We start from the raw sequence: 25,783 nt of genomic DNA, 5'->3' as shown, positions 1-25,783 counted from the left end.
GAATGAAATGTACGTATTTGGAGAACCGATCCACTACTGTGAGGATCACAGACTTGCCTCCAACCTTGGGTAATGCTTCAACAAAGTCCATACTGACATCTTGCCAAACTGGAGATGCTCAACTTTGTTCCATTGACAGACCGGGCAGGCGCGCACATATTCTTGGACGGCGGCGCTTGCATGTTCCACATGGAAATCACGACGGAGGCGATGAAGAGTGCGTTGCACCCCTTCGTGATTATCATTGTGAGCTGCAGCAAGTATCTCCGGTAGCAAGAGAAATGTGGCCGGCACGAATAGCCTGTTCTTGTATGTGATCAAGCCGTCCACGATTTTCCACTGATCGCCCAAAGTGCCAGCTTCCACCCGTGCAAGCATCTGTTGCATGCCCTCATCAGTAGAAGTTGCTGCACGAAAAGCCTCCAGAAGATTGAAGGACGGCGCCGACACGGCGAGAAGAGTGGCTTCTTCGGCGTCGCGACGGGAGAGCGCGTCGGCCACGACGTTCGTCTTGCCCGGCTTGTACTCGACTGTGAAAACAAACCCCAGGAGCTTGCTGACCCAATGGTACTGTGGAATAGTAGCCAGGCGCTGATCGAGGATGAACTTCAGGGGTTGGTGATCCGTGCGGACGACGAAGCTGCGACCCCAAAGGTATGGTCGCCAGTGGCGCACCGCCTGCGCGAGACCAATAAGTTCCCGCTCGTAAGCTACTAGTCCTCGATGCCGGGGTGGAAGCGCGCGGCTGAAGAACGCGATCGCCCCACTGTCTTGGTGCAGAACCGCGCCAATGCCCGACCCTGAGGCGTCACACTCCACCGTGAAGGGTTGGTCGAAGTCAGGTAGCGTGAGGGCCGGGGCCGAGGTGAGGGCACGTTGTAGCTCCCTGAACGCAGCCTCTGCTGATGATGACCATCGGAACGCCTCCTTCTTCAACAATGCTGTCAGGGGTGCTGCGATGGATCCAAAATCTCTGATGAAGCGGCGATAGTACCCTGCCAACCCGAGGAAGTCACGAAGTGCATGAACTGACGAGGGTGTTGGCCAGTCAAGGATAGCCTGAACCTTGCTGGTATCCATGGCGACCCCCTGAGCAGAGATCACATGTCCTAGGTATGCCACTGACGGTTCACCAAAAGAGCACTTGGAACGTTTCAAGAATAACTGGTTCTCCCATAGAACGGACAGCACTGCACGAATGTGGCTAAGGTGCTCGGCCCATGATGCACTGTAGAGGAGAATATCGTCGAAGAAGACGAGCACGAACTGCCGGAGGAATGGCCGAAGCACATCATTCATCAAAGCTTGGAAGGTTGCCGGCGCATTGGTGAGGCCGAATGGCATGACAAGAAACTCGTACAAATCATCATGAGTTCTGAACGCCGTCTTTGCAATATCAGCCGGATTCATGAGAACTTGGTGGTACCCAGAACGGAGATCCAAATTTAGTGAAGAATCGAGCACCGAACATCTCATCCAAGAGTTCCTCTACCACCGGGATTGGAAATTTATCCTTTGACCATGCGTTCATTCAGTGCTCTGTAATTGACGCATAGGCGCCAAGTGCCATCAGCCTTCCTGACCAGGAGTACTGGAGCTGAGAACGGTGAGGAGCTGCGCCTGATCAACCCTTGTTTTTCCATGGCGCGACACTGCCGTTCCAGTTCATCTTTCTGCAACTGCTGGTATCGGTAGGGTCTGACGGCCACTGGGGGAGTCCCCGGCATGAGATGGATAGAGTGATCACGAGCGCGCTTGGGCGGCAGGCCGACCGGAGTGGCGACATTCGTGAATTCATCCAGGAGGAGGTCCAAAAGCTCACGGCCTTGCAATGACTGTAGACGCGCGCCGGGGGGTCCAAGAACGCTGCGCCACCGGACACGTCTGTTGGAGCGCCATAGCGACATGGTGTGACGGCCGAAGTCACTTAGGATTGGGCCCAGGGTCGCTAGCCAGTCCGTCCCGAGGACCATGTCGTAGCCACCCAGAGGTAGGACGTAGACGTCGGCGCGGAAGGGCTCATTGTCGATGGCGAACGTGGCGTCGCGGAAGACTCCTGGGCAGCGGACGCGGTCACCATTGGTGACTGTAACAGCCAAGTCGGTGCGGGGGATGAAGCACAGGCCGGTGTGACGCGCGGCCGCCTGCGACACGAAGTTGTGGGTAGACCCCGAGTCGAGAAGTGCTATCACCGTGATGCGTCCCAGCTGGATGTTCAGTTGCATGGTGTCGCGGGTGCGGACGCCGGCGATGGCGAGCAGAGAGATCTGCAGCGACTTTTCAACGTCTGTCTCCTCCAGGCCGTCGTCGTCGTCCCTGCTCTCCACCTCCATGACGAAGAGGCGGGCGCACACACGATTGTGGCCGCAGACGTACTTCTCGTCGCAATTGAAGCATTGGCCGTTGCGGCGGCGTTCCTCAAGTTCGGCCGGCGAGAGGCGGCGCACGGTGCGGCCGGCGACAGTGACAGTGCCGGCACTGTCGAAGCGGCGGGCAGGGCCAGTGGTGCTGGCGTCGCGGCGCTCTGGGCAGCTGTTGCAGATGTCGTCAGAGTCAGTGAGGGACTCGGAAGGAGGCCGCGCGAGGACGACGGCGCCGAACGACCCGGATGCGCTGGTGGCACCGTGATCTGTTCCCGGCGCTCATACGCACGGGCCAGGCTCATGGCGACTTCCAGAGAATTTGGCCCTTGGAGTTGAACATCAATGCTGAGAGGCTCGCCTAGGCCGGCGATGAAGAGTTGAACTTGCTGTGATTCCAACAGGGGTCCGGCGCGGGTGAGAAGCGCCAGGAACCATTCCTGGTAGTCCGCCACTGATCCTGAGTGTCGACATGCTGCAAACTCGCCGAGTGGATTGGATCTGATGGGAGGTCCAAAGCGCATGTCCAGGAGGGTTGAGAATCGGCGCCATGAGGGGACGCCTTCTTCTCGCTCCAGACGCATGTACCACTGCTGCGCCGAGCCTTGGAGATGGAGAGCAGCTAGCCAGACTTGTTCCTCCTCGAGCGTTCGCTGGCCACGGAAGTAGTGCTCGCAGCGATTGAGGAAAGGCAGTGGGTCACTGGTGCCATCAAAGGATGGGAACTCCAGCTTGTGGAAGCGCGTATGGCCGAGAGGGCCCTCCTTGCGTTGCTGGAGGAGCTCGGGTCCTTGCGCGTGAAGACTCATCTATTTCTGCGTCTGTTCGATGCGGCCGAGACGTTCTTCAAGCGAGGACAGAACGTCAAGCTTCTTGAGGAGAGCCGCCATCAACTCCCGGTGCTCCTTCTCAGCTTCAGCCAAAGACTCGGCCGAGGCCTTGCTCTTGTCGTCATCACCCATGGCGTAGGATCCCTGGTCGCTGATACCAATGTAATGGCTAGGGTTTTCCCTAGCCGATAGCTGACTACAGAGGGAAAGGATCGTTGGCTCCCTGCTCTGCGCTTGTTAAGAAGAGAGGTGGACGAAGAAGATACTTGTATATTGATTGGTTCTGAGATTACATGGTTGGGGATATATATATATATCCCGTACAACAACTCTTCCTCAACTAAACAAATCTCTCCTTATCCGACTCAAACAACTAACTCAATCTCTAACAGACCGAACCCAACAAACTAACCAAACTGACTTGATTTAATCTAAATCCAACGACCAACAAACTAACCAAACAAACTCGACTTAATCTAATCAAACGACGATATGTGACAGCTAACCAGCCACCTTCTTGCGCCTGACATACTGCTTTCCCCACATCACATCCGCCGCCGCCGCCGGACCAACCAATAAAACCGGTTTTACATTCTGTGCGGTGTTGATAGAATTGACCAGGATACAATTTCTAGGGAGCATTTTCTGCATGAGAAATTGGACAGAATACAGCAGCAGCAGGACTTGGCGACTTGCTCTGGAGTCAGAGGGCTCATGTCAAATGACTTCAGTCGGGAGACAAGAATACTACTTTTTTCCCAGCCTTGGGATCGGAAAGGAAAACGAAGAACACAATTATAAGAGGTTAAGAAGAGAAGATGGCGTGTGATTGAGGTTGGAGAGGAATTGAAAGAATATGTGGCAAGTTACTTCTTTAATCTCTTAAGATCTGCAAAAGGGAACCGAGTAAATCTGCAATAGATTTGCTGAGGATGGGGTGCACTGTTTTTTGAAGGCAAGTTTGTGAGGGAAGTTGCATATAAATAGAATCAGAAGGTAGAGGAAAATCAGTAACCAAATAGTCACAGAAGTAAATTCTGAAAATTACCAGCTTATATAAAACAATAGATAAACACAACAGGAGTATGTTAACTATCTCTTCTTCGTGGTACAAGTTTCCAACGATAGGTGTCAAAATTAAGCTAAGACCTAAGAAGTTTGCAGGAAATCAATAGATATCATCAGGTTGTCGCAACAAGTTCAGGCTTCTCTGTACTTGAGCAACAGAACTAATAGGCTGCATAGGATTGGTTGAGCACAGTGTCAAAATTAAGCTAAGACCTAAGAAGTTTGCAGGAAATCAATAGACATAAGTTGTCGCAAGAAGTTCAGGCTTCTCCATGCTTGATCAACAGAGCTAACAGGCTGCATAGGATTGATTGAGCCCAGTGACGAAGGAATCGGCAGGCTCCATGCAGCCACGATGCAGAGAAGATGATGCCATCTGACCGGTGCCGACGCCATTGTACTGTGATCCCATCTGGCCGAAGAAGCTTGATCCCACAGCATCAGCATCAAGATATGCTCCCGTATCCGTCACTGCTGGCAAGACGCACGGGTCTGTTGAGGTTGAGGGCAAGTCGCCGAGGGAACGCATGAACTCGTCGATGTCGAAGTTGTCCAGAAAGCCCAAATCCAAGTTAGTATCAGCGGTGATGCCGGGGTTGAGGTCCTGCTGGTTCGCCGGAATTGACACCGGCGCTGCGAGCTGGTGGTCTGCATCAGTGGGACAATTGCCGTCGGCGTGCTCCACCATCACCATGGAAGAAGAAGAACAGCTGGGCTGCGAAGTTGACATGTCGAGCAGAGCGTCCTCTGCCACACGCCGCCGGGCCGCGGCCGGAGCTGCTTCGTCGGCCAAGGAATCCGCTTCTCCCCTCTTCCGCTTCTTGCCATGGCCGCTGAACCGGATGCGGTAAAGCCTCATCTACGATTCCGCCAGGTGGTCCGGGGCGGTGATCGCGTACTCGTGCATCACCCACCCCGTGCTGGCCTTCTCGCCGCCTTCCTGGAAGCTGAGAGCTTTCTTGCGCCACGCCACCTCCGCGCCGCCAGGGACCCGCAGCTTCTCGCCGTCGGCGCAATTCCTCTCGCCGTTCCAGAACCCGCCGCCCGCGCATGTCCGCCTCTGCCGCGAGCCCTTGCCGCTCCTCGCCTGCCCCAGAGTGAAGAAGAAGGCGTCGTCTCTGCATCCGTTGCGAGCGAGGAGCTCCCACGGCGGCGCGCTGAGCGGGTCGCCGTCGAGGATGAGGCCGTCGAGCGGGAGTGGCTGGCCCAGGATGCGGCGGAGGAGGTAGTGCTCGACGACGTCGCCGTCCTCGGGTGCGAAGAGGAAGCCCGGCGGGAGGCCGAGCGCGCGCGGCACCTCCATGGCGCCACTCTGCTTCCTCCCGTAGCCGCTGCGTCGGATGTGGTACAGCCTCAGGGGCGAGCGGGCCAGATCCTCCGGGGCGGTGACCGCGTACTCGTGCATCACCCATCCCGTGCTCCCCTTCTCGCCGCCGCCGCCGTGGAAGTTGAGGGCTTTCTTGTGCCACGCGACCTCCTTGTCGCCGCCGCCGCCGGGGAAGCGCAGCTTGTTGCCTTCCGCGCACGTCTTCTGCCCCTCCCACCAGCCGCCGCCCGCGCAGGTCCGCTTCTGGCGCGTCCCCTTCCCGCACCGCACCTGCCCCTCCGCGAGGAAGAAAGCTTCGTCCTTGCGCCCATTCCGCTCGAGGAGCTCCCACGGCGGCGCGCTCAGCGGGTCGTCCTCAAGGATGAGGCCGTCCATCTGAGGCGGCCAGCCCAGGAGGCGGGGGATGAGGTAGTACTCCACCGCCACCTCATCCTCGGGAGCGAACACCAAGCATGCCGGGAGCTCGGCCACGCCCAGGGCCGCCGCCATCTCCATGCGCAGCGCTCAGGTGGGTTAGGGCTCAAGCGCGGGGATTTGGGGGAGACGGAGATGGAGAACTGGCACGTCCCTTTCCCCAGTATATATTGGGCCGTGAGGGAAGAGGATGCGGATCTGGGCCAGTCTGATCGGACAGGCCGACAGCTGTTTTTTTTCCTGTTAGAAGGACTCGGATTCGCTTCAAAATATGGAAATATTTTCCTTCCTACTGCTGGCAATTACTTGATGGTCACTCATAAATAAATATCTTCTCTCTGAGAACATATTAAAAATAATCATTCAGAGTAATGTAAAAGAAGTATACATTCAGTTTATCTACTATCAGTTTTCACTTGAAAAGCGGCCAATGCTTTGTCCCATTTTAATTAAACAAGATTAATAGATTAATTGTTTTTTATTGCATTAAACAAGACTGTTAACAAATCAGTTTTCAGCTCATACATGTACTCCTAGCTAGTTCAACAATACAACTGATTCTTCAGAGTCTGAACAAAATCCATGAAGTTACTACATTCAACACGATGCTGCCTTCAACATTCGAGACCACCATGTCCACCAGAACTGATCAGGTGCTGTCAAAAAAAAATGAACAGAAGGTCCGATCAAGGCATGCATCGATCATGTGATAGATTGCTTTAGAGATGTGCGACGTCTTTTGTTTCTCTATACACCTTGACCTCTCTCCACATGCTCCATATTGCCTGTTGATCTGTTGACACGGCAAGGGCTAGGGCAAATTCGAATCCAGTTATCAGCTAATGACCTACCAGAGAAAATGACCGCCCAAAATTGAAAAGTGGGCTCTACCATTATGTAACTTCATGCTAACTCATAAAAACTGGTGACGTTTCCTCCCTCAACTTCACATCAACAAAGGACCTGCATTTCCTGTTGTGGTTATGCACACTACTTCATGTATGGAATTATTTTTTTTGAAACGGATCATGTATGGAATTATTAGACAACAAGAATTTGACACTGATGATGGACTTGTCACTTGTTACTTATTGCAATGCAAACAGTGATACTTGGCAGTTTCAAAAAAAAAACAGTGATACTTGGCTAGTCTGAAGAGTTCTGAATGCTTTGACACTGACACTGAAATTAACTAGGAGGGGATGACTCTGACTGGCCCAAAGTTCAGAAGGGAACGATGCCAAAAGTGAACCAACAAATAACATCAGGTAAACTGGTGCATGGTACTTAATAAACACTTGAACCATATAGTAAAAGGAGAGCACACGGAAGAGAGTGCTACAAGATCGACAAGGATGAATTCCCCGGGTAGGGTGGCAGTGTGCAGTGTGTACTGCTGGCAAACAGAGTAGTGTGTGCACTGACACTGTAGGTGTAAGCGGAGCAACCTTTACACACGGCTTGTTGCCCGGCAACAAGAATTGTGCTCGGCCTTCGGCCGCACTCCTGTCCAGGAAGTGCAAACCGTATTAGAACTCTGCTGCTACGCAACTGATTCAGAACTCTGACCATGGTAGCATAGCCAGCCCAGAATGGAATCGAACGAAGCTCATGCTCCCCAATCCTCAGAAGTAACTTGACAGAACCTCGTGCGTTCAGCTTGAACCACGAACCCCCGCAACAGTGGCGGATGTACACCCCGGGCCACCCGTGCCATGGCCCGGGGTTCGGCCCAAAAAATTGCTGAAGAAGAATAAATATACTACTTCGCGATGACACTTATTGTATGTTTTCTATCTTTCCATTATGTTCTCGTGTATCTTTTGAACTTCCATTATGTTCTCGTGTATCTTTTGAACTATGAGTTTGTCGACGTCTGGTTTTTGTCACAACTATATTTAAAACTCGGCCCGGGGTTCAACTCAATCCTGGTTCCGCCACTGCCCCGCAAGGAACTTCATAGAACCTGGTTTTGTTCAGTCTGCATTCAGGAGCCCTGCAGACTTAACATGGTAGCAGCAGCTTGAGTGGCACGCTTAACGAGTTAGTAATAACATTGGTAAACATTCATAAGCAGTTGTTACTCTACATAAGATTTTTTTTTAAACCCGGAGCCGTAAGCAGTCCTTCTAAACACTAGCTCATCTATATCTATACCTTTTACTAAAGCGAGTAAGGTTTCCACCCGTTCGAGTTAGGTCTTCACCTAAATTTTTGGTTTGGTCTTTGGTTTGGTCTGTCTCATATTATTGACAAGTGGGTCTTAGTCCGTCCCGTATACGAGTTGGACCAACCCCCTCCGTCCACGACTCGGTCACGTAAATCCTTACAAATTAACGCACGGACACCAATACGTATAGGATGCTTATACCAATTTTGTCTGTAGCAACGCACGGACATAATTACCTAGTAAGAAAGTTAAGTATAACTATCTACTCCCTCCGTCCCAAATTAGTATTAGTCGTTTAGATTTTTCTATACATATAGATTTTACTATGCATCAAAATATATATTATGTCTAGATACGTAGCAAAAGATATGCATTTAGAAAAGTTAAAATGACTAATAATTTGAGTCAGAGGTAGTATTGAACATTGTAACTCTCTATATGCTATATTTTTTTTTCTTTCAAACAGCTTTCAATGCTGCTATCTCTAAAATTATAGGCCATTTGATTTTTATGTATATAATTTTTATTTTATATCTAAACATAACGTTATATTCAGATGCATAGTACATAAATATTTAGAACACAGTTTCAAACGGAGGTAGGGATTGGATAAATTTATATCTATTTCTAAAATAAGTAAGGTTTGTACCTAAATTTTTTATTAGGTTTGTCTCGTTTTATTGATCGGTGAACCTTAATCCATCCGATATGCAAGTTGTATCAACCCCCTCCATCTAAGACTTGATCACGTAAATCTCTACAAATTAACGCACGGGCACCGATACTTATCCGATACTTAATATCAATTTTGTGTGTACCAATGCACATGTATAATTGCTTAGTATATATAATAAGGGAGATGATGAATTGATGATGTGGTTGATGGTATCACCGTATCACATTATCCGCAGCGTGATTATTTGGACGGCACCAACCACGCTGGCTGCGCCCACACGACAAGCTGCTACGTGCATGGATCAGATCACCTTCCGGCGGGGAAGATGCTTCGACGGATGGCGTACGTGTCAGCATGAGCCAGCACATGGTTCTTATCTTATTATAAAGTCCATTTTTGGCCATTTTTGTCGGTGTGGTTTTGGCCATTGAACTCCAAAACCGGGTATCCTTGACCATCGAACTCTCAAAACCGTTCACATTTGGCCATCATGATGGTTTTGGGTGTGGTTTTGCTGACGTGGCTGCCACATGTCGGTGGGACCCACCTGTCATCTTCTTTTTTATCTCTCTACTATTTCTCTCTTTCTCTCTTTCTCTCTCCTATTTCTCTCTCCGCCGCGCGCAGGGCAAGCCGTCGGCCCCTCCCTCCTCTCCGGCGCGTGTGGCCCTCCGCCCCCTCCCTCCTCTCTGGCGCGCCCTGGCGGCGAGGCGCAGCGCTGGTGGCGCAACCTTCTTCCCCACCGCCGGCCGTCCTCGATTCGTCGTCTCCGATGAGGCTCCCTTCAATTCCTTGCACAGGGAGCTTCCATGTCCTCTCCTCGACCGATTCCGGTCCTCACCTGGTCGATTCCCCTTCTGCAGGTCCTCCTCGGCGGAGCTCCATCGCCACCGCCGTCGGACGTCGTCGCCCCGCCTCCTCGCCACCGGTCCCCACGCTGCGCTTAGCCGGTGAGCTTCGTCACTCCCTTGGACAGCTGGTGCGCGCGCGCCCGGCCTCCATTAGCCTCATGGCCGCCTACCCCCGCTGGCTACCGCGCCAAGCCGCCGCGGCGTCGCGCTGCGCGCGCCTTGTTAGGGCAGCTCGCCGGACACGAACGGGGGCGGCGAGGCTGGGCTGGGCAAGCGGTAGAGCAGGGGCGGCGACAAAGGCAGGGGGCGCCCGGCGGGGCAGGGGAGGAAGGAGGGAGCGGCGGTGGCGGCCGTCGGGGCAGGGGGTGCGGCGGCGGCTCGGGAACCTCCCCGGCCTCCCCGCCGTCCAGGTACCTCGCCGGAGAGAGGAGAGAAGAAAGAGGGAGGAGAAAAGAAAGAGAAAGAGGAGAGAGGATGGCTGACAAGTGGGTCCCACAGCCATGTGCCGTCCATGTCAGCGAAACCGGCCACCAAAACTGCCCGATGGTCAAAAATGAAAATGAACGGTTTTCATAGTTGAGTGGTCGAAGATACTTGGTTTTGAAGTTCAATGGCGAAAATCAAACCGAGGCAAGAGTTGGATTGCAAAAAATGGAATTTATCCACTGAAATTCTTATCTTTTTGCCAAGTGATGTTAGAGCAAGTATTATAGAAAGCTACAAGCAGACTGAATTCTATGTGGAGGAGAGAGAAGAGACGAGAGAGAAGAAAGCCAACGTTTTGCTCCCCACCGGCTCAAGCAGGCGCTCTGTTCCCTGCATGTGGGCTCGTATGCACTGAACCGCTGACATACCGCCAGTAGCGGGCGCAGAAACGGGAGGACAACCGCACATGCAGCCGGCTGCTCGGCGAGGTTATTAGCCTTGCTCTTAGGCATAAGGCGGTGTCCAATGGTATAAGGCAGCAGCTAGCTCAAAGCCAAAAAAAAGAAAAAGAAAAACAAGAGTAGCTGATAGCATTGGGAGAAGTGTTGCGAGAGAGAAATGTATTGGGAGATGTGCGAGATCATCTCTTCTTCTAGTGCTATCTCGTCACTTTATAGACTGTTCAACGATTAAAAACTAATTTACTAGCTAGCTCTAAGCTCTTTAAACTCCTGTTGTCATAGGTGCCATCTTGTCTCGTGCTAGTCGGTTTGTTTTGGGCTTTCTAAAAGATGGCTTTAAAATTAAAGTTAGCTTTTGGTTAACCAAAAAGCTCATGTGGTTTCTCCGACTGTTTCTGGCTTTCATTGTTTTTTTTTTGTAGAAATGGAAAATTGCAAATGGCTAGAACATTCCGACACCAAGGCTGGCCCATGGTATCCAGCAAACAGTGAGCCAAACCTAGGCTGTTCCCGAAGCCCATGGTAAGAAATATGAAGAAAAATGATCTCACTCACCATGGCGGGGCCAACGACAGGTATGTCCGACGTTTTCCGCTTCCATTGGCCTAAATAGCCCACCAACCTTTTGGAAAGTGAAAGTCCATGGCACAACCATAACCATAACCATAACCATAACGACGCTGTTATGTGAGTTGCTAGACGGCGGGATGTGACAGATGGGAGATGTAAACCTAAACCTTATTTTTTTTTCAGATACACAGTACAAATCAATCACTCATAATGTAGTACATTTACATCTCTATAAATACGCATACACAAACTCTACTCCTATGAGCATTTTCGAAGACTGGCACGGCAAATCCTCAAAATTGATAAAGTCACCACAAGTGCCTCGTTGTGAACGGAGACATCATCTAGCATTGAATACACAACTGACACCGTTAAATTTTAGAATTTTCGCTCCCACGAGGAGTTAAATACAGGACCTGATGTGCTACCGAGGCTCTTGTAACCGCTATGCTACATACACTTTTCGCAACTAAAACCTTATCTTATGGTGCAAACAACTGAAATGTTGATGCAGTAACAAGAAAGTTAAGTATAACTATATTCTTTTTCTTCTTTCAAACAGCTTTCAATGCTATTCCCTCTAAAATTATAGATCATTTGATTTTTTATATAATTTTTTATTGTGTATCTAAACATGATCAACAGATGTGGTTGATGGAATCACACACGTAGGCGGGTCTATATATGGAGTGCTACCGCTTCCTGGCCGCTCGCCCTTGTGTTGTGACGACGTACGTACGTCTCCACTCAGCAAAGCCACACGCCTCGCATTATCCGCAGCACGCTCTGGACGCCACGTACCAACCACGCTCGCTGGACGCTGTGCCCACACGACACATGATGGTACGTGCTCCATCGGCTTCCTCGTGCATGAATCAGATCACCTTCCGGGAAGATGCTTTGACGGATGGCGTACGTGTCAGCATCATGAGCCAGCACATGATTATTATCTTATTATCGTTTGGCAAAGTGATGATAAGGCTTAAGGGTAGGACACCCACGTATGCACGGAGACCGAGGATCGAGTGGCTAGCTTATCTTGTACTCCCTCCTTCCCAAAATACTCCTTCGGTAACACAAAGACTATTTATTTAAAAAATTTCAGACATATTACTAGTAGAAAGAAATAATCTTATTACCCCTAATTAATTATAGTAGTTGTGATTAAAAAGCCGCACTGTTTATTTGTTCCTAATATCCTTAATAATGCAAATACATTAAAAATTAAAAAAATAATAACATATACTTAAGTGTTCGGTTGGCTCGATACCTTTCTCTACATAGCTTCTTGGTACTTAACATTGTTTTAATTAGATGAATCTCGTTACAATCTAAAAAAGTTGCAGTCCGTTCCAAATTATAGATTATTTAATTTCTTTTACATCAAGTTTGACCAGTCGTCTTATTCAAAAATTTGAGCAAGATATCACTCTTATTGTGGCTTGCTTTATGAATACAAGTTATGAATGACTTAAAGTTGGCTATATTTGCATAAATTTTTTGAATAATACGAGTAGTCAAATTTGAAGTCAAAAAAATTCAAACAACCTATTATAATTTAAAGGAGGAGTACTCTGGCTTTAGACAACCTAAGCGCCGAGCCCCAGCCGCTGTCCACAGACGAATGTCCAGCGCGTTCCAGGAGCTCGCGCACCGTGGACTCGTCGAGACATGGCGCTCAAACAAACGCGCGTTTCTTTCCTTCCACAACGCGTTACTTTTAACTCCTTACTATTGGATATCCTTTACTTCTTTTTTTGTTTTCTCAACTTGGGTGTCTAAAAAGTCCGACGTCCCCATTCAAAATTAAAAAAAAAAGTCCGATGTCCGATCCAAAACATTGCAATAAAATGTGGCATACTAGTATTCAGCTAATCTCCAGCAGTGATGGATTGTACTTAGAGGTGATAAAGAGCATCAAAATTTGACTTGAATTATCTAAGGATGGATTGTACTTAGAGGTGATAAAGAGCATCAAAATTTGACTTGAATTATCTAAGGACTGGTCCTAAAAGAATCAGGCTCTAATCGTGTATAATTTTAAACTAAAAATATGTAAGAACCAATTTAGACTGTGAATATACCACTAGGACTATGAGTATTACCACCGTGGTATTCGACAAAGAGGAATGCCCCGGCTTGTTTGGATGGGAAGATCGATACGGTAAAGAGCAAGGTCTTGGTCGAAGGGGCAGAGTCACAACCATCTAGATCCATGGAATACAGGTGGTGGTTGGACTTTTCGGCTATGCATTTATGCGTGTTGATTGGATTTTACTAGACCATTACGTGACTATAAGAATCTAGGTGGTTTAATTTCTACCGCAGTAATCTGGCCATTCGTACCATTTATATTTAAGAAAATTTGGATGTGTTTTTTAAAAGAAATTTGCAGGAGCACTACATTGTCATTTAAAAAGAGAAGAGAGGAGCAGTAACAAAGATTTTTTTTTTGATCTGTACCGTTAAAAATCTCAAAGTTAGATTGTTATCCGATTGTCATGATGCATAGCTAATCCAAACACACTGGGAGCGAACACGAAGGCATGTGATCGGAGAGCGCCGGGGGTGGCGTGGCCGGCGCCGGCGACGGGGGCGGACGGAGTGCTTAGCCCGTACGCCAAGGCACCCCGCCGCACATGGCCGCTACACGAGAGGGCCCACCACCACCGGCGGCGGTGCGCCTGGTCCACGGGGTTCACACGGCGGCGCCGCCCGACCCGCCAGCCGCGGACAAGGGCGTTGTTTGGTTGTGCTACAATTATAGCACGCTAGGAATAGTAACAACTTTGACCACTAATTACGGTGTCAAACAAAGTCAGTTTATAAAATCAACTTCAGAATCCCTGCACTAGTGACTCTGAAGAATCTAATGAGGTCTTTGACCGCGCGATTAGAGGATGATTACCGTCATTAGATTCGTCGTGAAAAGTTACACACATCTCTAAAAAAATTTATAAATTGACTTCATTTAGTACACCATATATATGAAATTCTCTTCTCGAAAAATGTGCGCGTTAGATTCTTGCAAAACCAAACAAGGCCAGCGTGGGTGGCCGGTGCCCGTCCCGCTTGCCAGCGGCTCCGGGTGGCGCGAAGCGGAGTCGCACCCCCCCCGGGGGGCCCACCCGCCTTCTTATTTAGTTAGACGAGCGGCGGGCAACGCACGAGACGCCATCGTCGCGGGACAAGTCATCCCCTTCCTCTCTCGCGCGCGCTCGGGAGTTGCCGGAGCCCTCCCCCCCGCCGCCGCCATGGAGGAGGCGCAGGGTACGTTTCCCTCCCGCTCCCCCCCCCCCTGTTTCGGGCGACGGGGGCTCTTGGCGTCTGAATCTTTCTGGATCGGGTGCGCTCTGCTTCTGGTGGCTCCGGGACACGGATCGCCCTCGGTTACTGGTTCCGCGCCGATCGGAGTTCAACTTCCTTCGGTACCAGAGTCGGTTATGTATAGCCTAAATCCCGTGGAATGCAGGCACTGGTTGGGTCAGGCCGCTGCTCCATGCTTCCTGGAGCGCTCAGCTCTGTTGTTAGGAGAAACCGAGAAAGAGGTCCCAATTTGGTAGCTTTTTGCCTCACACATTTTTTTTCTCTCTCTCTCGCTGGAATCCGTCGAAGCACGCATCGTTGCCTTAAGTTTACTGTTACATGGTTGGTGGATGCACACGCATGTGTCAGCAATCGCCCATCGGTGTTGTGTTATTGTAGCCTCGAGATGCAGATCCATGTGTCAGGCATAATGTTCCTTTGCTCTTGCTCCGTGGTTTCCTGTCCTGTGCCTTTGGAACGTTCATCAGTCAGCCAAAGGCGTCCTTTGTGGTTGGATTGTGAGCCATGCTGTCAATCTTGTCTGTCATGCCCGCTCATCCCAAAGGCGTCCTGCCACCAACTGCTGATGCTAAATACATATATGCGCCGTGTTTAGTTGCGCGTTGTAAAGTTTTTGAAAAGACATCTTTCTACATTTGAAGTACTAAACATAGACTAATCACAAAAATAATTTCAGAACTTGTCTGTAAATCGCGAGACGAATCTAATGAGTCTAATTAATCCGTCATCAGAGGTTATTTACTGTAGCATTACTGTAGCAATTTAGCATCTAATTACAGTCTAATTAGGTTCATTAGATTCGTCTCGCCATTTACAGACAGCAGTCGCAATGCGTTTTTTATTTCGTCTAGATTTAAATCTCCATGCAGGTGCCGGAAATTTTTTTTGGAATTTTGATTTTTGTAACTAAACACGGCCATGGACTATGGAGTAGGTATCAACTACCAAGTGACAGGAAATAGTGCCTGAATGTGGTGTTTCGCACCATATGTAACCCTGTACCGCTAGGACATTCTGTAATCTGACACAAAGGTTGTTGGGTTTAGAATCACAAAGTTAGGACCTACTTAAATATGTTGAAGTCTGATGAAAGTGCTGAACTGACCATCTCCTGTCTGCAACTGTGCCATAGTATTTGTCTCATAGAATCGTATTAGTCAGAATTGATGTGATGTGATGAGCTAAGTTGAAATAATGTCTTTGCTTAAAATGAGAACTCTTTTTTTTTATATGTAAGTGCTTGAAATGAGAACCTTCATCACTGTGCTGCTACCCATTTTCTTGCCTGCCTGACTGATTTCTTTGTGGTAGCTCGGACACAACATTTTCAGGACAATGGAAGAAATATACTCAGTTTTCTTGTCGTATCACTTCTATGATCAATGTTAGGTGAAGGGTATACTGCTTATGATCTAAATGTTCCTTTACTTTTTAAATGTAGTTGTGCAGTCAAAGGATGGAACCATCTCGGTGGCCGCTGCATTTGCTGGTCATCAGGAAGGTGAAGTTTTAAATCTCCCGCTATAGCTTCCGCTATAGACCGCTATAGCTATTTATGCATGGTGCCGCTATTTGAACTCACATGTAATTTAGCCGCTATAGCCCGCTATAGCCTCATTTAGCCCGCTATTAGCTGTTTTCAGAGTCCAGCCGCTAAACCCCTTAGCCCGCTATTTAGAACCTGAGACCATACAAGTACAACAATGAAATCACTTTTTTTTACTTCTAGGTCCCATGTAATTGCACAGCTTAACTTACAGACAAAAATCAAGCATTTATATCTGATCTAAACAGTCATAGTGTTCAGTCTTTGTTAAATTGAAATATGTAAAGGACAGCAAGAAAACTGTAAAAACACACGTTCTCGCAACTTTTGCAGCCGTACAGGACAGGGACCACAAATTCTTGACAAAAGCAGTGGAAGAAGCCTATCGGGGAGTCGATTGCGGTGATGGAGGTCCGTTTGGTGCGGTGGTTGTCCGTAATGATGAAGTAGTAGTTAGCTGCCATAACATGGTTCTGAAGCACACTGATCCAACAGCTCATGCTGAAGTAACTGCAATAAGAGAGGTAAAATGCTTCAAGTTCAAGCCACTGTCAGAAGTTAACACATCTTTCTTGTGATCTTTAGTAGCCCATTCCATTCTTTGATATCTGCTTCACATAATCTCTGCATGTTCATATTTCAGGCTTGCAAAAAGCTAGGGAAAATTGAGCTGTCCGACTGTGAAATTTATGCCTCCTGCGAGCCATGCCCAATGTGCTTCGGTGCAGTTCATCTTTCTCGGATCAAGGTCCATGCTCTGCTCTGCTGTTTTGATTGCTTAGCCTTCTGAACTCAGCTGATACTTTTGTCTAACATTTCTACTCATTCTGCAATGCAGAGGCTAGTTTATGGAGCTAAGGCGGAGGCTGCCATTGCCATTGGATTCGATGACTTCATCGCTGATGCTCTGAGAGGCACTGGGTTCTACCAGAAGGCCAACCTGGAGATCAAGAAGGCTGAGGGCAACGGAGCGCTGATCGCTGAGCAGGTCTTCGAGAAGACCAAGGAGAAGTTCCAGATGTACTGATGTTTAGCAGAAAAACAAATCTCATATTTGTACAATGCTCATTCAGAAGGAATAATAGGATGCCCAGATTTCCATTGCTTCAGAAAACTATCTGTCCAAATGTGTTACATGCCGAGGATATCCCAATGTCATGTAAACTTACAAGGTGGTTCTTTGCTGTAGCTTAATGCGCAGTTAATGGAATTCAGTTGCTGTCATTCTTATGGTACCTTAGCACGTTTTGAATTTGAGTTAACTAGCACAGAGAACGAATGCAAATTGAGAACGAAATACCAATTTCAGGTACAGGTTTCCCTCGTTGATGAACTTTGTTCAGCAGAATGTACTGACTCAACCCGGTGGACTAGAGAAAATGATTTAGATGCAAGTAGCCGGAGCATATCAAGATATGTTTCAACACAAAAGCCTGTGTAAAGTGTGATCTTTCTCATTTTTAAGGTTCTCATACAATCACTTCCTTACAAGTTTGTTTTTTTTTTCTTTTTGGTATCAACACATCTTCATATGTTGTCCATGTGGAGATCTGTATGCTAGTTGTGTACAGTGTACAGTACCTTCCCCACTACCAACCAACTGGAATCATACTTCATACGAGCACCACTGCAGGAGACAGCGATCCCAAACTTGTCCCCATCAGGAATTCAGGATATCTCCTCCCTTCGCCGTCGCCGCTGGGAGCCCTAGCTTCTTCTTCTATTCTGCTCCTGCCAGTGCCATCCATGGAGGCGCCCCAGGGAACATCATGTATGTTTTCACTCACTCCCCCCCCCCCCCCCCCCTTTTTTTTTTTTTTGAAATACTCACTCTCTTCAATTCATGCTGACGAACTCTGTTCATGACCCGATACGTTGGATAATCATGAGGTTCTGTTTGGGTCGAACTGCAGTTCGATAGAACTTGGAATTGGGAGTGATGGACAGAGTAGTGTGAGATTTCCAGTTTCTTGATTCCTCAAATTTTTGTTTTGTGTTCTAGTAATCGCTTAAGGAGTCTCTGATTTGGGGTTTGGCCTACCGAGCAGTTGATGGCGGCGGCGGCGGCCCGTTCGGGGCGGTCATCGTCCGCGGCGACGAAGAGGTGGTCAGCTGCCACAACTTGGTCCTCAAGGACACTGATCCATCGGCTCATGCTGAACAGCTGAAGTAACCGCGATAAGAGAGGTCAGATTCTACTAGATCTATGCATCCTGTGAGTAACCATGCCCATTTGCTTCACACACTCATCTTGATCTTGTCACATCTTAGGCCTGCAAAAAACTAGGAAAGATCAACCTCTCCGACTGTGAGATCTAATCGTCCTGTGAGCCATGCCCAATGTGCTTCGGCTTAATCAGCCTATCCAAGATCAAGGTTCATACATCGCTGCTGCCCCACTGCCCATTTTCCCCTTTTTTTTCCTGACGAACTGCAAGGAGTATATTCGCGCACACAGAAAAAAAGAGAAAAAAATAGCTGAAGATGATTGCCCGGCAATTGCAGAAGGTGGTGTATGGAGCCAAGGCAGAGGTTGCAGCCGCTGCTGGGTTCCACGGCGCCATCCCTGATGCTTTCGTAGAGTACTATAAGAAATCCGGCATAGAGGTCAGGCAGGCCGAGGGCGAGGCAGCCCGGATCGCTGAGGAGGTCTTTGAGAAGGAGAAATTCTGAATGAAGTGATGTGCCGGAGAAGACAAGACAAGAAGGTTGATCATGGATGGTTTGTGAAAGCTTTTTTTTTTCTTGCAAATTATTTGTGAAAGCTAAATGAGCAACGCCATGGTCGTGTTCATGTTTGTGTTGTTTGTGGAACCGGGACTTCAAACGTCATATGATTGTTCATTTGTAATCTGTGTCTTGAGCTGTGACTTTGTAATAACGCCCCAGGCTATGTGCATTGAACTATGCAACCAAAGACCATATTTTTTTTAAAAAAAAATCTAAATAGTTGACTTGAATTTTATGAATGTTCCGATGAAGCTTGAACTGTCGATGGACCAAACCAAAACACGGTCTTCACGGATGGGTGCTGAGTAACTTTCAAAAGCACTAGGAATTTGGCAAGCGAGGAAATAAATCAGCAAAACATTTATTTATTTATTTTTCCAGCAAATTTTTAACATCCTGCCATCAAATTTCAACCCGATCCTGACGGGGCAGCGGTGTTCTTCAGAATCTCCGCCACCTGAATTGCTCGTCGCCGGCGACTTCACCGACACACCGGCGGACATCTGGGCGAAGAGGCAGCCGCGACAGTTACTAGTGGCTCGGCGTCAGCCACGAGACAGCGACCCCGGCAACCTCGTGGCCTCGCCCCATCACCATCACATGTCAGTGCGCCGTCGTCTTCATCGGCGAGCCGAGCCCGAGCGTGTTGGCCGCTACCCACCCTCTCTCTCCCCAGCGGACACGTTGCCTCGGAACTTGAGCTCCGTTCTCCCAGCTCCTGCCGTCCATGGAGGTGCCCCAGGGTATGCGTAACGGTGGCTCTCTCTCTCCCCGCTTGCCGGCCGGTGGTTGGGATGGCGCGCAGGTCGCGGGCCCCTTGCCACGTCCAGTTCCTCCTCTCTCTTCGTTGGATACCGTTTCTTTGACCGTTGCCCGCTGCAGTAGTTTTTATACGGTAAACCCATACTGGAAGATAGGGTACCGAACGGGAAATGCGGACAGCCTTACCCGGCAGCCGCGCGTGGCGACGGAGGCCGGCCCGTTCGGCGGCGACGGCGCCGTGGTGGCCAGCTGCCACAACCTGGTCCGGAAGAACACCGATCCGTCGGCGCACGCGTCTGAAGTGGCCGCGATCAGACAGGTTAGCGAAAATGCCGAGCACGTTTGCGTTTGGATCTTCCACCTGTTTCCTCACACGGTTGCAGGCTTGCAGGAGGCTAGGGAGACTCGACCTCTCAGGATATGAGACTATGAGAGATCTACGCTTCGTGCGAGCCGTGCCCGATGTGCTTCGCCTTCATTCGCACATCCAAAATCAAGGTTCATATATACTACTCCATACATGACTGCTCATGCGCGCCGTTGCTTAACCGGGGAAAATTGAGATTTTATTTTGATGAGGAACTACAAGAATATCTTCATCTTCTTCTTAAAAAATTTGATTTTCAGCCTTCAATTACAAAACCGAATAACAGAGGATATCCAACTGTTGAGATCGGACAAATTTTGTCACACCCAGTTTTTAAAAGAAACCCGAATGCATAATGTATGCCAGGATCAAGTCCATACATATAGCGACATCATAATAGAATAATGAGCAACAATGTCACGTAAAAGAAATTTACAGTGAATAAAAGCCTATCAGAGATATACAGCTTATTCTGGAAATGACAGCTCCACACTTCACAGGCAATCGACCGGGAGTTGCGTATACCTAGAACTCAACAACATCTTTAGCTCCATTGCAACTTTCTTCTCTGAGCAGTGTTGGTATAGCAAGGGTGAGCACATGTCGTACTCAGCAAGTATATTGGAAATAAATGACATGCAAAGAATAAGGATGGCTAAATAAAGCGGTAAGCATTTTAATTAATAGTTGGACATTAACAACCTATTTACTATGCATGTATGAAACCATCCCGCATTTATGAAAAAAGAGTAGATATCTGAGTAATAAATCAAGCTTGGAATATTAAATATCTCAATTAAAGTTTAGATTCCAATTAAGTAGACATGTGAGGGTCCGAGCCGCTCTTGACCGTGAGCACGGCTGATATATCAGTTTTCACTCTGCAGAGGTTGCACACTTTCACCACAAAGTCGTGTCTCCCTTTGTGCCCGGGTTTGCAGGGCCCTTAAACACTTTCTTTAGTGAGTGGCAGTGATTCACTACGAGGCCTTTACAAAGACTCCCTAACCAGTAGAAGTCCGCTAAGGTTTTAGCAGCTAGGCGAGTGCACCCTCCCCTAAAACGAGCGTACCCCGTAGGCATACCAAACTCCTTTGGCAGACTGAGTACCCCTCTTGAACCTAGGCCCCCTCTCATGCGCCTTTTGATAAGCTACTAACAAGTTAGAGACATCTAATTAATCAGCCAAGACCAGAGCCATATAGTCCTTGTGGTTGCGCTGTTTTCCCGGGTGGTCGCTCCATGGTTGATTTTAATCAAGTTCATAGATTCATCATATTGTTCCAAAAGGTATATCCATAATTCTCATGTCTCAAATAACATTGTTGTAAACCACCCATTCCCATTGTTCAGCAGCTAAGCAAACTATCCAAAAGATTTTATAAAAGAAACCCGGTTATTCAAGGACATGGATAAACAAAATAGGATAAATAGGTACCTATCAAAATTAATGCATGCAAGCGAAAAGTAAATGTTATTAGGACAAAATATGATCAAGAAATATACTTGCCTTAAATCGAGATAATAACTGCTCAGAGTCTTCAGCTCTTGTTCTTCCAACTCTTCATCTTCTTAGCTCTTGAACCACGTTTATTTCTACTCGCGACAAGCATCGGCACAAACATACAAGAAACAAACAAACAAGCACAATTAAAAAAAGAGCACTAAATAGAATAAAAGTATTAAAAGAGCACACTAAAGGGTAGGGCTCGAAGCTACGATCACAAGAGCGTAGGAAACATTAAATTCAGACCTAAAATGAGGAAGATATGAAGGTTTAGGTAAATCTCATCCGACGAGGAGAGTATTTTAGATATTGCACGGGAGATGGTGGTACAAGGACAAATCATCAGGAAGACATGTGCACATCAGAAAGTAGTATATCACTTTAATAATTTAACTTCAGCAGTGCAATGGCATAGTAATAATTTAATAATTAAATATTATACCATGGAAGCAATACGAAGCTAGTTATTAATATAATATCAATTTGCAGAGGTATGAATCGGGACTAATGGACTAGCGCTGAAGTTGAATGAAAAGAAAACAAATTGATTAAATAAATGAGTATGGATGAACGAATCAAATATTGGTGGATGGAGACAAACTGAAACAAAATTGGATATCTCGGAGGGTTTATTGCAAAAAACACATGGCTCGTGGCCATGGCGGACGATGCTCCTGGTGCTCTTGTTTTTTCGCGACCATGTCTGAGCACGTATTTTATTAAGAGAGCTTCTGGGTGCTCCTCAAACTGCTGGCGGTTCCTTGCCTGTTGGACTTAGAGTGAGTAGGGGGAAACTAAGAGGATGCAATGGGGATCCAATTTGATGGCCTATCCGCGTCAGGGACTCACCGTGGTGGCAGGATTTAGCTAGAGAAGGGACGGTGGCGCACTGCATCTTGGCCGAGGGGCGACGGCACGTTGCCGCAGGACGCGCGGCGAGCAGGGAGGTCGCGGGGAGGCTCGGCCTCACGACCAGGCGAGCCGCATCCCGCAACGCTGCGTGAGGGAGAGAGAGACGAGGCGAGCAGATGAGCAGGGCTGGATGCCGTGCGTAGCGCGCACGCGGCCGGCGGCGGCGCTGACTCCAGGGAAGGGCGCAGGGGAGAGCACGCGGCGGCGCTACGCGAGGGGGGGCGACGCAGCGCAGGAGGCGGCGGCAAAGCAGGTGCACGAAGGTCTAGGGCCTGCGGTGTTGGGGGAGATCGCAGGGAGGCACGGCGGCGATGCAGGGATCGAGGGTTTCGCAGGGGTGGTCTTGTCTGCGGTGATGCGGCAGCAGGGTTGCGCAGGGGCTCGAGCGCGCGCTCGGCTCAAGAAGAGCCAGGCCACCCTGGGCGTCCACGCCTGGCAGCCGACGCCGAGTCGAACTTGACTCGAGTCCGCTCGGATTCAGGCCCAAAAGATATCTAGATTATTTGGCAAGAACAGGGGCCGCAAGAGCAAAGACGAAGTAACACGTGCGCCTCACCAGTTAACATATTAATTTAATAGTAAGAGCTTTCGTTGCACGATGAAAGTAGATGTTTAATATAAAATAATCCATTGCAACAACATCAAGTTAACTATTAGAATTATATAGTAACTTGAAGCGGACAATTTGTTAATTCGCTGATGATAAAAGCATGCATGTAGAGTTTTGATTGGAATGCAAAGCAAAATTGATCGGAACTGAGACGTATTGGGATGGTGAGAGTATAGATTAATTGAATTGGAAAACGTATGTTCAAAATAAATAACAAAGGACTGCAGCTGTGGAGATTAGCTGGTCTGCTGCGCTCGAGCGAACCGACTTGCTGGCGCTCGAGCCGACCGGGCCGGAAAGCAAGCAGCTTGTTGAAGCGGCCACCGTGATGCTGTCCATCGCACTGCAGACGTGATGAAACGGGCAACACGTACGTCTGGCGGCGGCACCCTATATATTAGATGACCCAACAACGAAAAGACGATGGGAAGCAGATAAAGGAGTAACTACACTTGACCAGCGTCGTGCTAGGCCGAGGGAAGGAGCGAGCTAGGGAGTTCAGGAGAGCGAGGCCGAACTAATTTGTATGAGTGCCGAACACGAAAACGAGCTGACGGTGATGGCAACACACTATCACCTGAAAACGTCAAAATCGAGATAAGATTCTGTTTCGAGCGTGATTTGATCAGGGTGAAAGATTAGAGAAATGAAAACTCGATGGGCAAACCAAGTTGAATACAGTCCGGAAATAAAAGATAAAAAAATTTCGATTCGCTCAGAATATATTTTCAGACTTACATAAATCTAGAAAAGTCTAGATACATCTTTTAATCCATAAGAAATATATCCTGAAAATTCCAAGAAAAAATCCTAGAGATAGTTTGGGACACGAGAAGTCCAAATAAAATACTTGAACCTCATGAAAAAGATTTTAGAACTTTCCATTAAATAGATTTAGCCCTAGAGAGAACGAGAATAAATGCCAGAAAATTCTGGAAAATTCTCGAAATATTCAGAAGATGGATAATTTTATTCGAAAAGATATTCACAACCCAAAATTGAAATTTTGGGGTGTGACAAGTTTGGAACTTAGGGTGGTTTCAAAGGTGGTTTTCCATTTTATAAAAATAAAAAATATTCAAATTTAAACTAAAAATTTGTAAGTAATTCATTTAAAATTAGAAAAATATGAAACTAGTACCATTTTTTTCTAAAAATATAACTTATCTATTGGTATTCTACTTCTCAATTATTCAAAATATATAGTTATACCAATTATTTTTGAATATATAAGATTCAAATCGATCAATAATAGATAGTTTATATTTTTAGAAAAAATTTGGTACCCATTTCATAGTTTTCTATTTAAAATGAATTAATTTTGATTTTTTAGATATAATTAGAATTTCTTACCTTTTTTAAAAATACAAACTTGTCCGGTTTTGATAGTTGGATGATCCTCGTTATCCGATTTTATAGTTGAAGCTTGAAAACCAGTCTTTTATGATAGTTTGGGTAAACTGAACTATTTTTTTTTAAAAAAAAAGAGAGTAGCTGAAGATGGTTGTTCACACTGTTGCTTGTCTTGAGCGAATCAGAAGGTGGTGTATGGGGCCAAGGCGGAGGCCGCCGTCGCCGCTGGGTTCGACGCCTCCATCCCGAACACTTTCGTGGAGTAGTACCGGAAATCCGGTATCGAGGTCAGGCAGGTCGAGGGCGAAGCTGCTCGGATCGCCGAGCAGGTCTTTGAGAAGGCATGGGAAACTCCGGGTGAGGCAATGAGACGGGGAAGAACGAGAAGTGGATGGTATGACAAGGCAAAAGGAATGGTGAAATCATCACGGCTCTGTTGTCTGTGGAGCTAGCAGCTCAAATGTATCATCTGTGTGTTTGCACTATGAGAACACCTATACATGTACTCTGTCTTAGCAGCTCAATGTGTGAAAAAATAACAACAATGGCAAAAGGACAGTGGAGCCACAGGTGAGAAAAGAGTGGCACGGGGGTGGGGCATATCTCAAATCAATGGAAAAAAATACCAAACAGGACCTTAAGGTAAACTTTAATATTCATGAATAGCATCCTTTCTTTTGAGTGTGTCAATCCCAAAGACAACACCAAGAGCATCTCCAACAAATTAGATAAACTTAGTTGGCTAGGTAAAAAAAATAAAAAAGAGAAAAAATCACCATCCAACACTATACTGCTCCGCTTGGTATTCCCCTCGCCATCCCACATCCCTCCGCTCGGTATCGCCCCCTCCCGCACCCTCTGCCGCTCCTCGGCTGCTGTGCCTCGACGGTGGGCTCCTCAGTGGCGGTGCCTCTCGACGGCGGCCCTCGACGGTGGTGTCCCTGTGGCAGAGGAGGTTCGCATCAGCAGCGTTGAGCTCCGCCCGCGACGGATGAGGGTCAGGCTGGCGGTGGAGGAGGGTCACGCCCGCGGAGGAGGAGAGTCGTGCCGGCGTGTCGAGCTCCGCCCACGACGACACTACAAAATGAGGAACGAGAGTACTCTATCCTGCTTGTGATGAGTGAATTGTCAACCGTGCGGTGTGATCGTGCGCTTGGTCTTTGGATTGCAAGTACACGGGCGTCGAGTGTCGACGGGGAGCTGCCGTGGAGGTGCTGTGGCCGATGGACCGTGCGGTGGACGGCGGTGAAGGGCAGCCGGGACCGGAGCTCGGACCGGGCGGCAGCTGTGGCGTCCACTCCTGGATCGAGGGCGCAAGCGGCGATGGAAGGCGGGTTTCTTGGTTTGCGCCACAAAACCAAGGAGGCGGACGGCGGTTGAAGACGCCAAGTCGTGGAGGTGACGGGCGTCGGTCTCGGGACTGACGGAGGCGACGGGCGTCGACAACGTCTAGAGCCTCGCTGCGGGCGAGGAGGTGACGGGCGTCGGGCGGCGTCTAGGGCCGTCAGAAGGCCGA

The 25,783-nt window shown here is 48.3% G+C and overlaps 3 protein-coding genes and 2 pseudogenes across 3 annotated transcripts; 3 read left to right on the top strand and 2 right to left on the bottom strand.

Annotated features, from left to right (window-relative positions):
* Positions 1–1,508: 1,508 nt before the first annotated feature.
* On the bottom strand, positions 1,509–3,169 carry LOC120695086. Its single transcript, XM_039978404.1, has 2 exons — positions 2,649–3,169; positions 1,509–2,532 (listed from the first exon to the last, which is right to left on the bottom strand). The coding sequence occupies exons 1-2, from the start codon at positions 3,167–3,169 to the stop codon at positions 1,509–1,511; spliced, it is 1,545 nt and encodes a 514-aa protein (XP_039834338.1).
* Positions 3,170–5,117: 1,948 nt separating this feature from the next.
* Positions 5,118–6,074, bottom strand: LOC120695085. The gene has a single exon (XM_039978402.1). It carries the CDS (start codon positions 6,072–6,074, stop codon positions 5,118–5,120), a length of 957 nt encoding a protein of 318 aa, XP_039834336.1.
* Positions 6,075–14,271: 8,197 nt separating this feature from the next.
* On the top strand, positions 14,272–17,256 carry LOC120666572 (guanosine deaminase-like). The gene is made up of 5 exons (XM_039946446.1): positions 14,272–14,423; positions 15,922–15,981; positions 16,360–16,550; positions 16,670–16,774; positions 16,865–17,256. The coding sequence occupies exons 1-5, from the start codon at positions 14,408–14,410 to the stop codon at positions 17,051–17,053; spliced, it is 561 nt and encodes a 186-aa protein (XP_039802380.1). The 5' UTR covers positions 14,272–14,407; the 3' UTR covers positions 17,054–17,256.
* A 775-nt stretch (positions 17,257–18,031) lies between these two features.
* On the top strand, positions 18,032–18,986 carry LOC120666581 (annotated as a pseudogene).
* Positions 18,987–19,483: 497 nt separating this feature from the next.
* LOC120695084 lies at positions 19,484–24,719 on the top strand (annotated as a pseudogene).
* The last annotated feature ends 1,064 nt before the right edge of the window (positions 24,720–25,783 follow it).

The sequence above is a fragment of the Panicum virgatum genome, chromosome 2K (genome assembly GCF_016808335.1).
Source record: "Panicum virgatum strain AP13 chromosome 2K, P.virgatum_v5, whole genome shotgun sequence".
Lineage (NCBI taxonomy): Eukaryota > Viridiplantae > Streptophyta > Magnoliopsida > Poales > Poaceae > Panicum > Panicum virgatum.
The sequence above is the reverse complement of the archived record's forward strand: the minus strand, read 5'-3'. Positions and strand labels throughout refer to the sequence as shown.

Excerpts from the sequence above, each read along its gene's own strand:
- LOC120695086 (XM_039978404.1), bottom strand. The coding sequence starts at position 3,169 with ATGAGTCTTCACGCGCAAGGACCCGAGCTCCTCCAGCAACGCAAGGAG. Across the intron at positions 2,533-2,648 it reads GCCATGAGCCTGGCCCGTGC|CTGCCCAGAGCGCCGCGACG; the intron begins GTATGAGCGCCG and ends CATCTGCAACAG.
- LOC120695085 (XM_039978402.1), bottom strand. The coding sequence starts at position 6,074 with ATGGCGGCGGCCCTGGGCGTGGCCGAGCTCCCGGCATGCTTGGTGTTC.
- LOC120666572 (XM_039946446.1), top strand. Across the intron at positions 15,982-16,359 it reads ATTTGCTGGTCATCAGGAAG|CCGTACAGGACAGGGACCAC; the intron begins GTGAAGTTTTAA and ends CAACTTTTGCAG. Across the intron at positions 16,775-16,864 it reads TTCATCTTTCTCGGATCAAG|AGGCTAGTTTATGGAGCTAA; the intron begins GTCCATGCTCTG and ends TCTGCAATGCAG.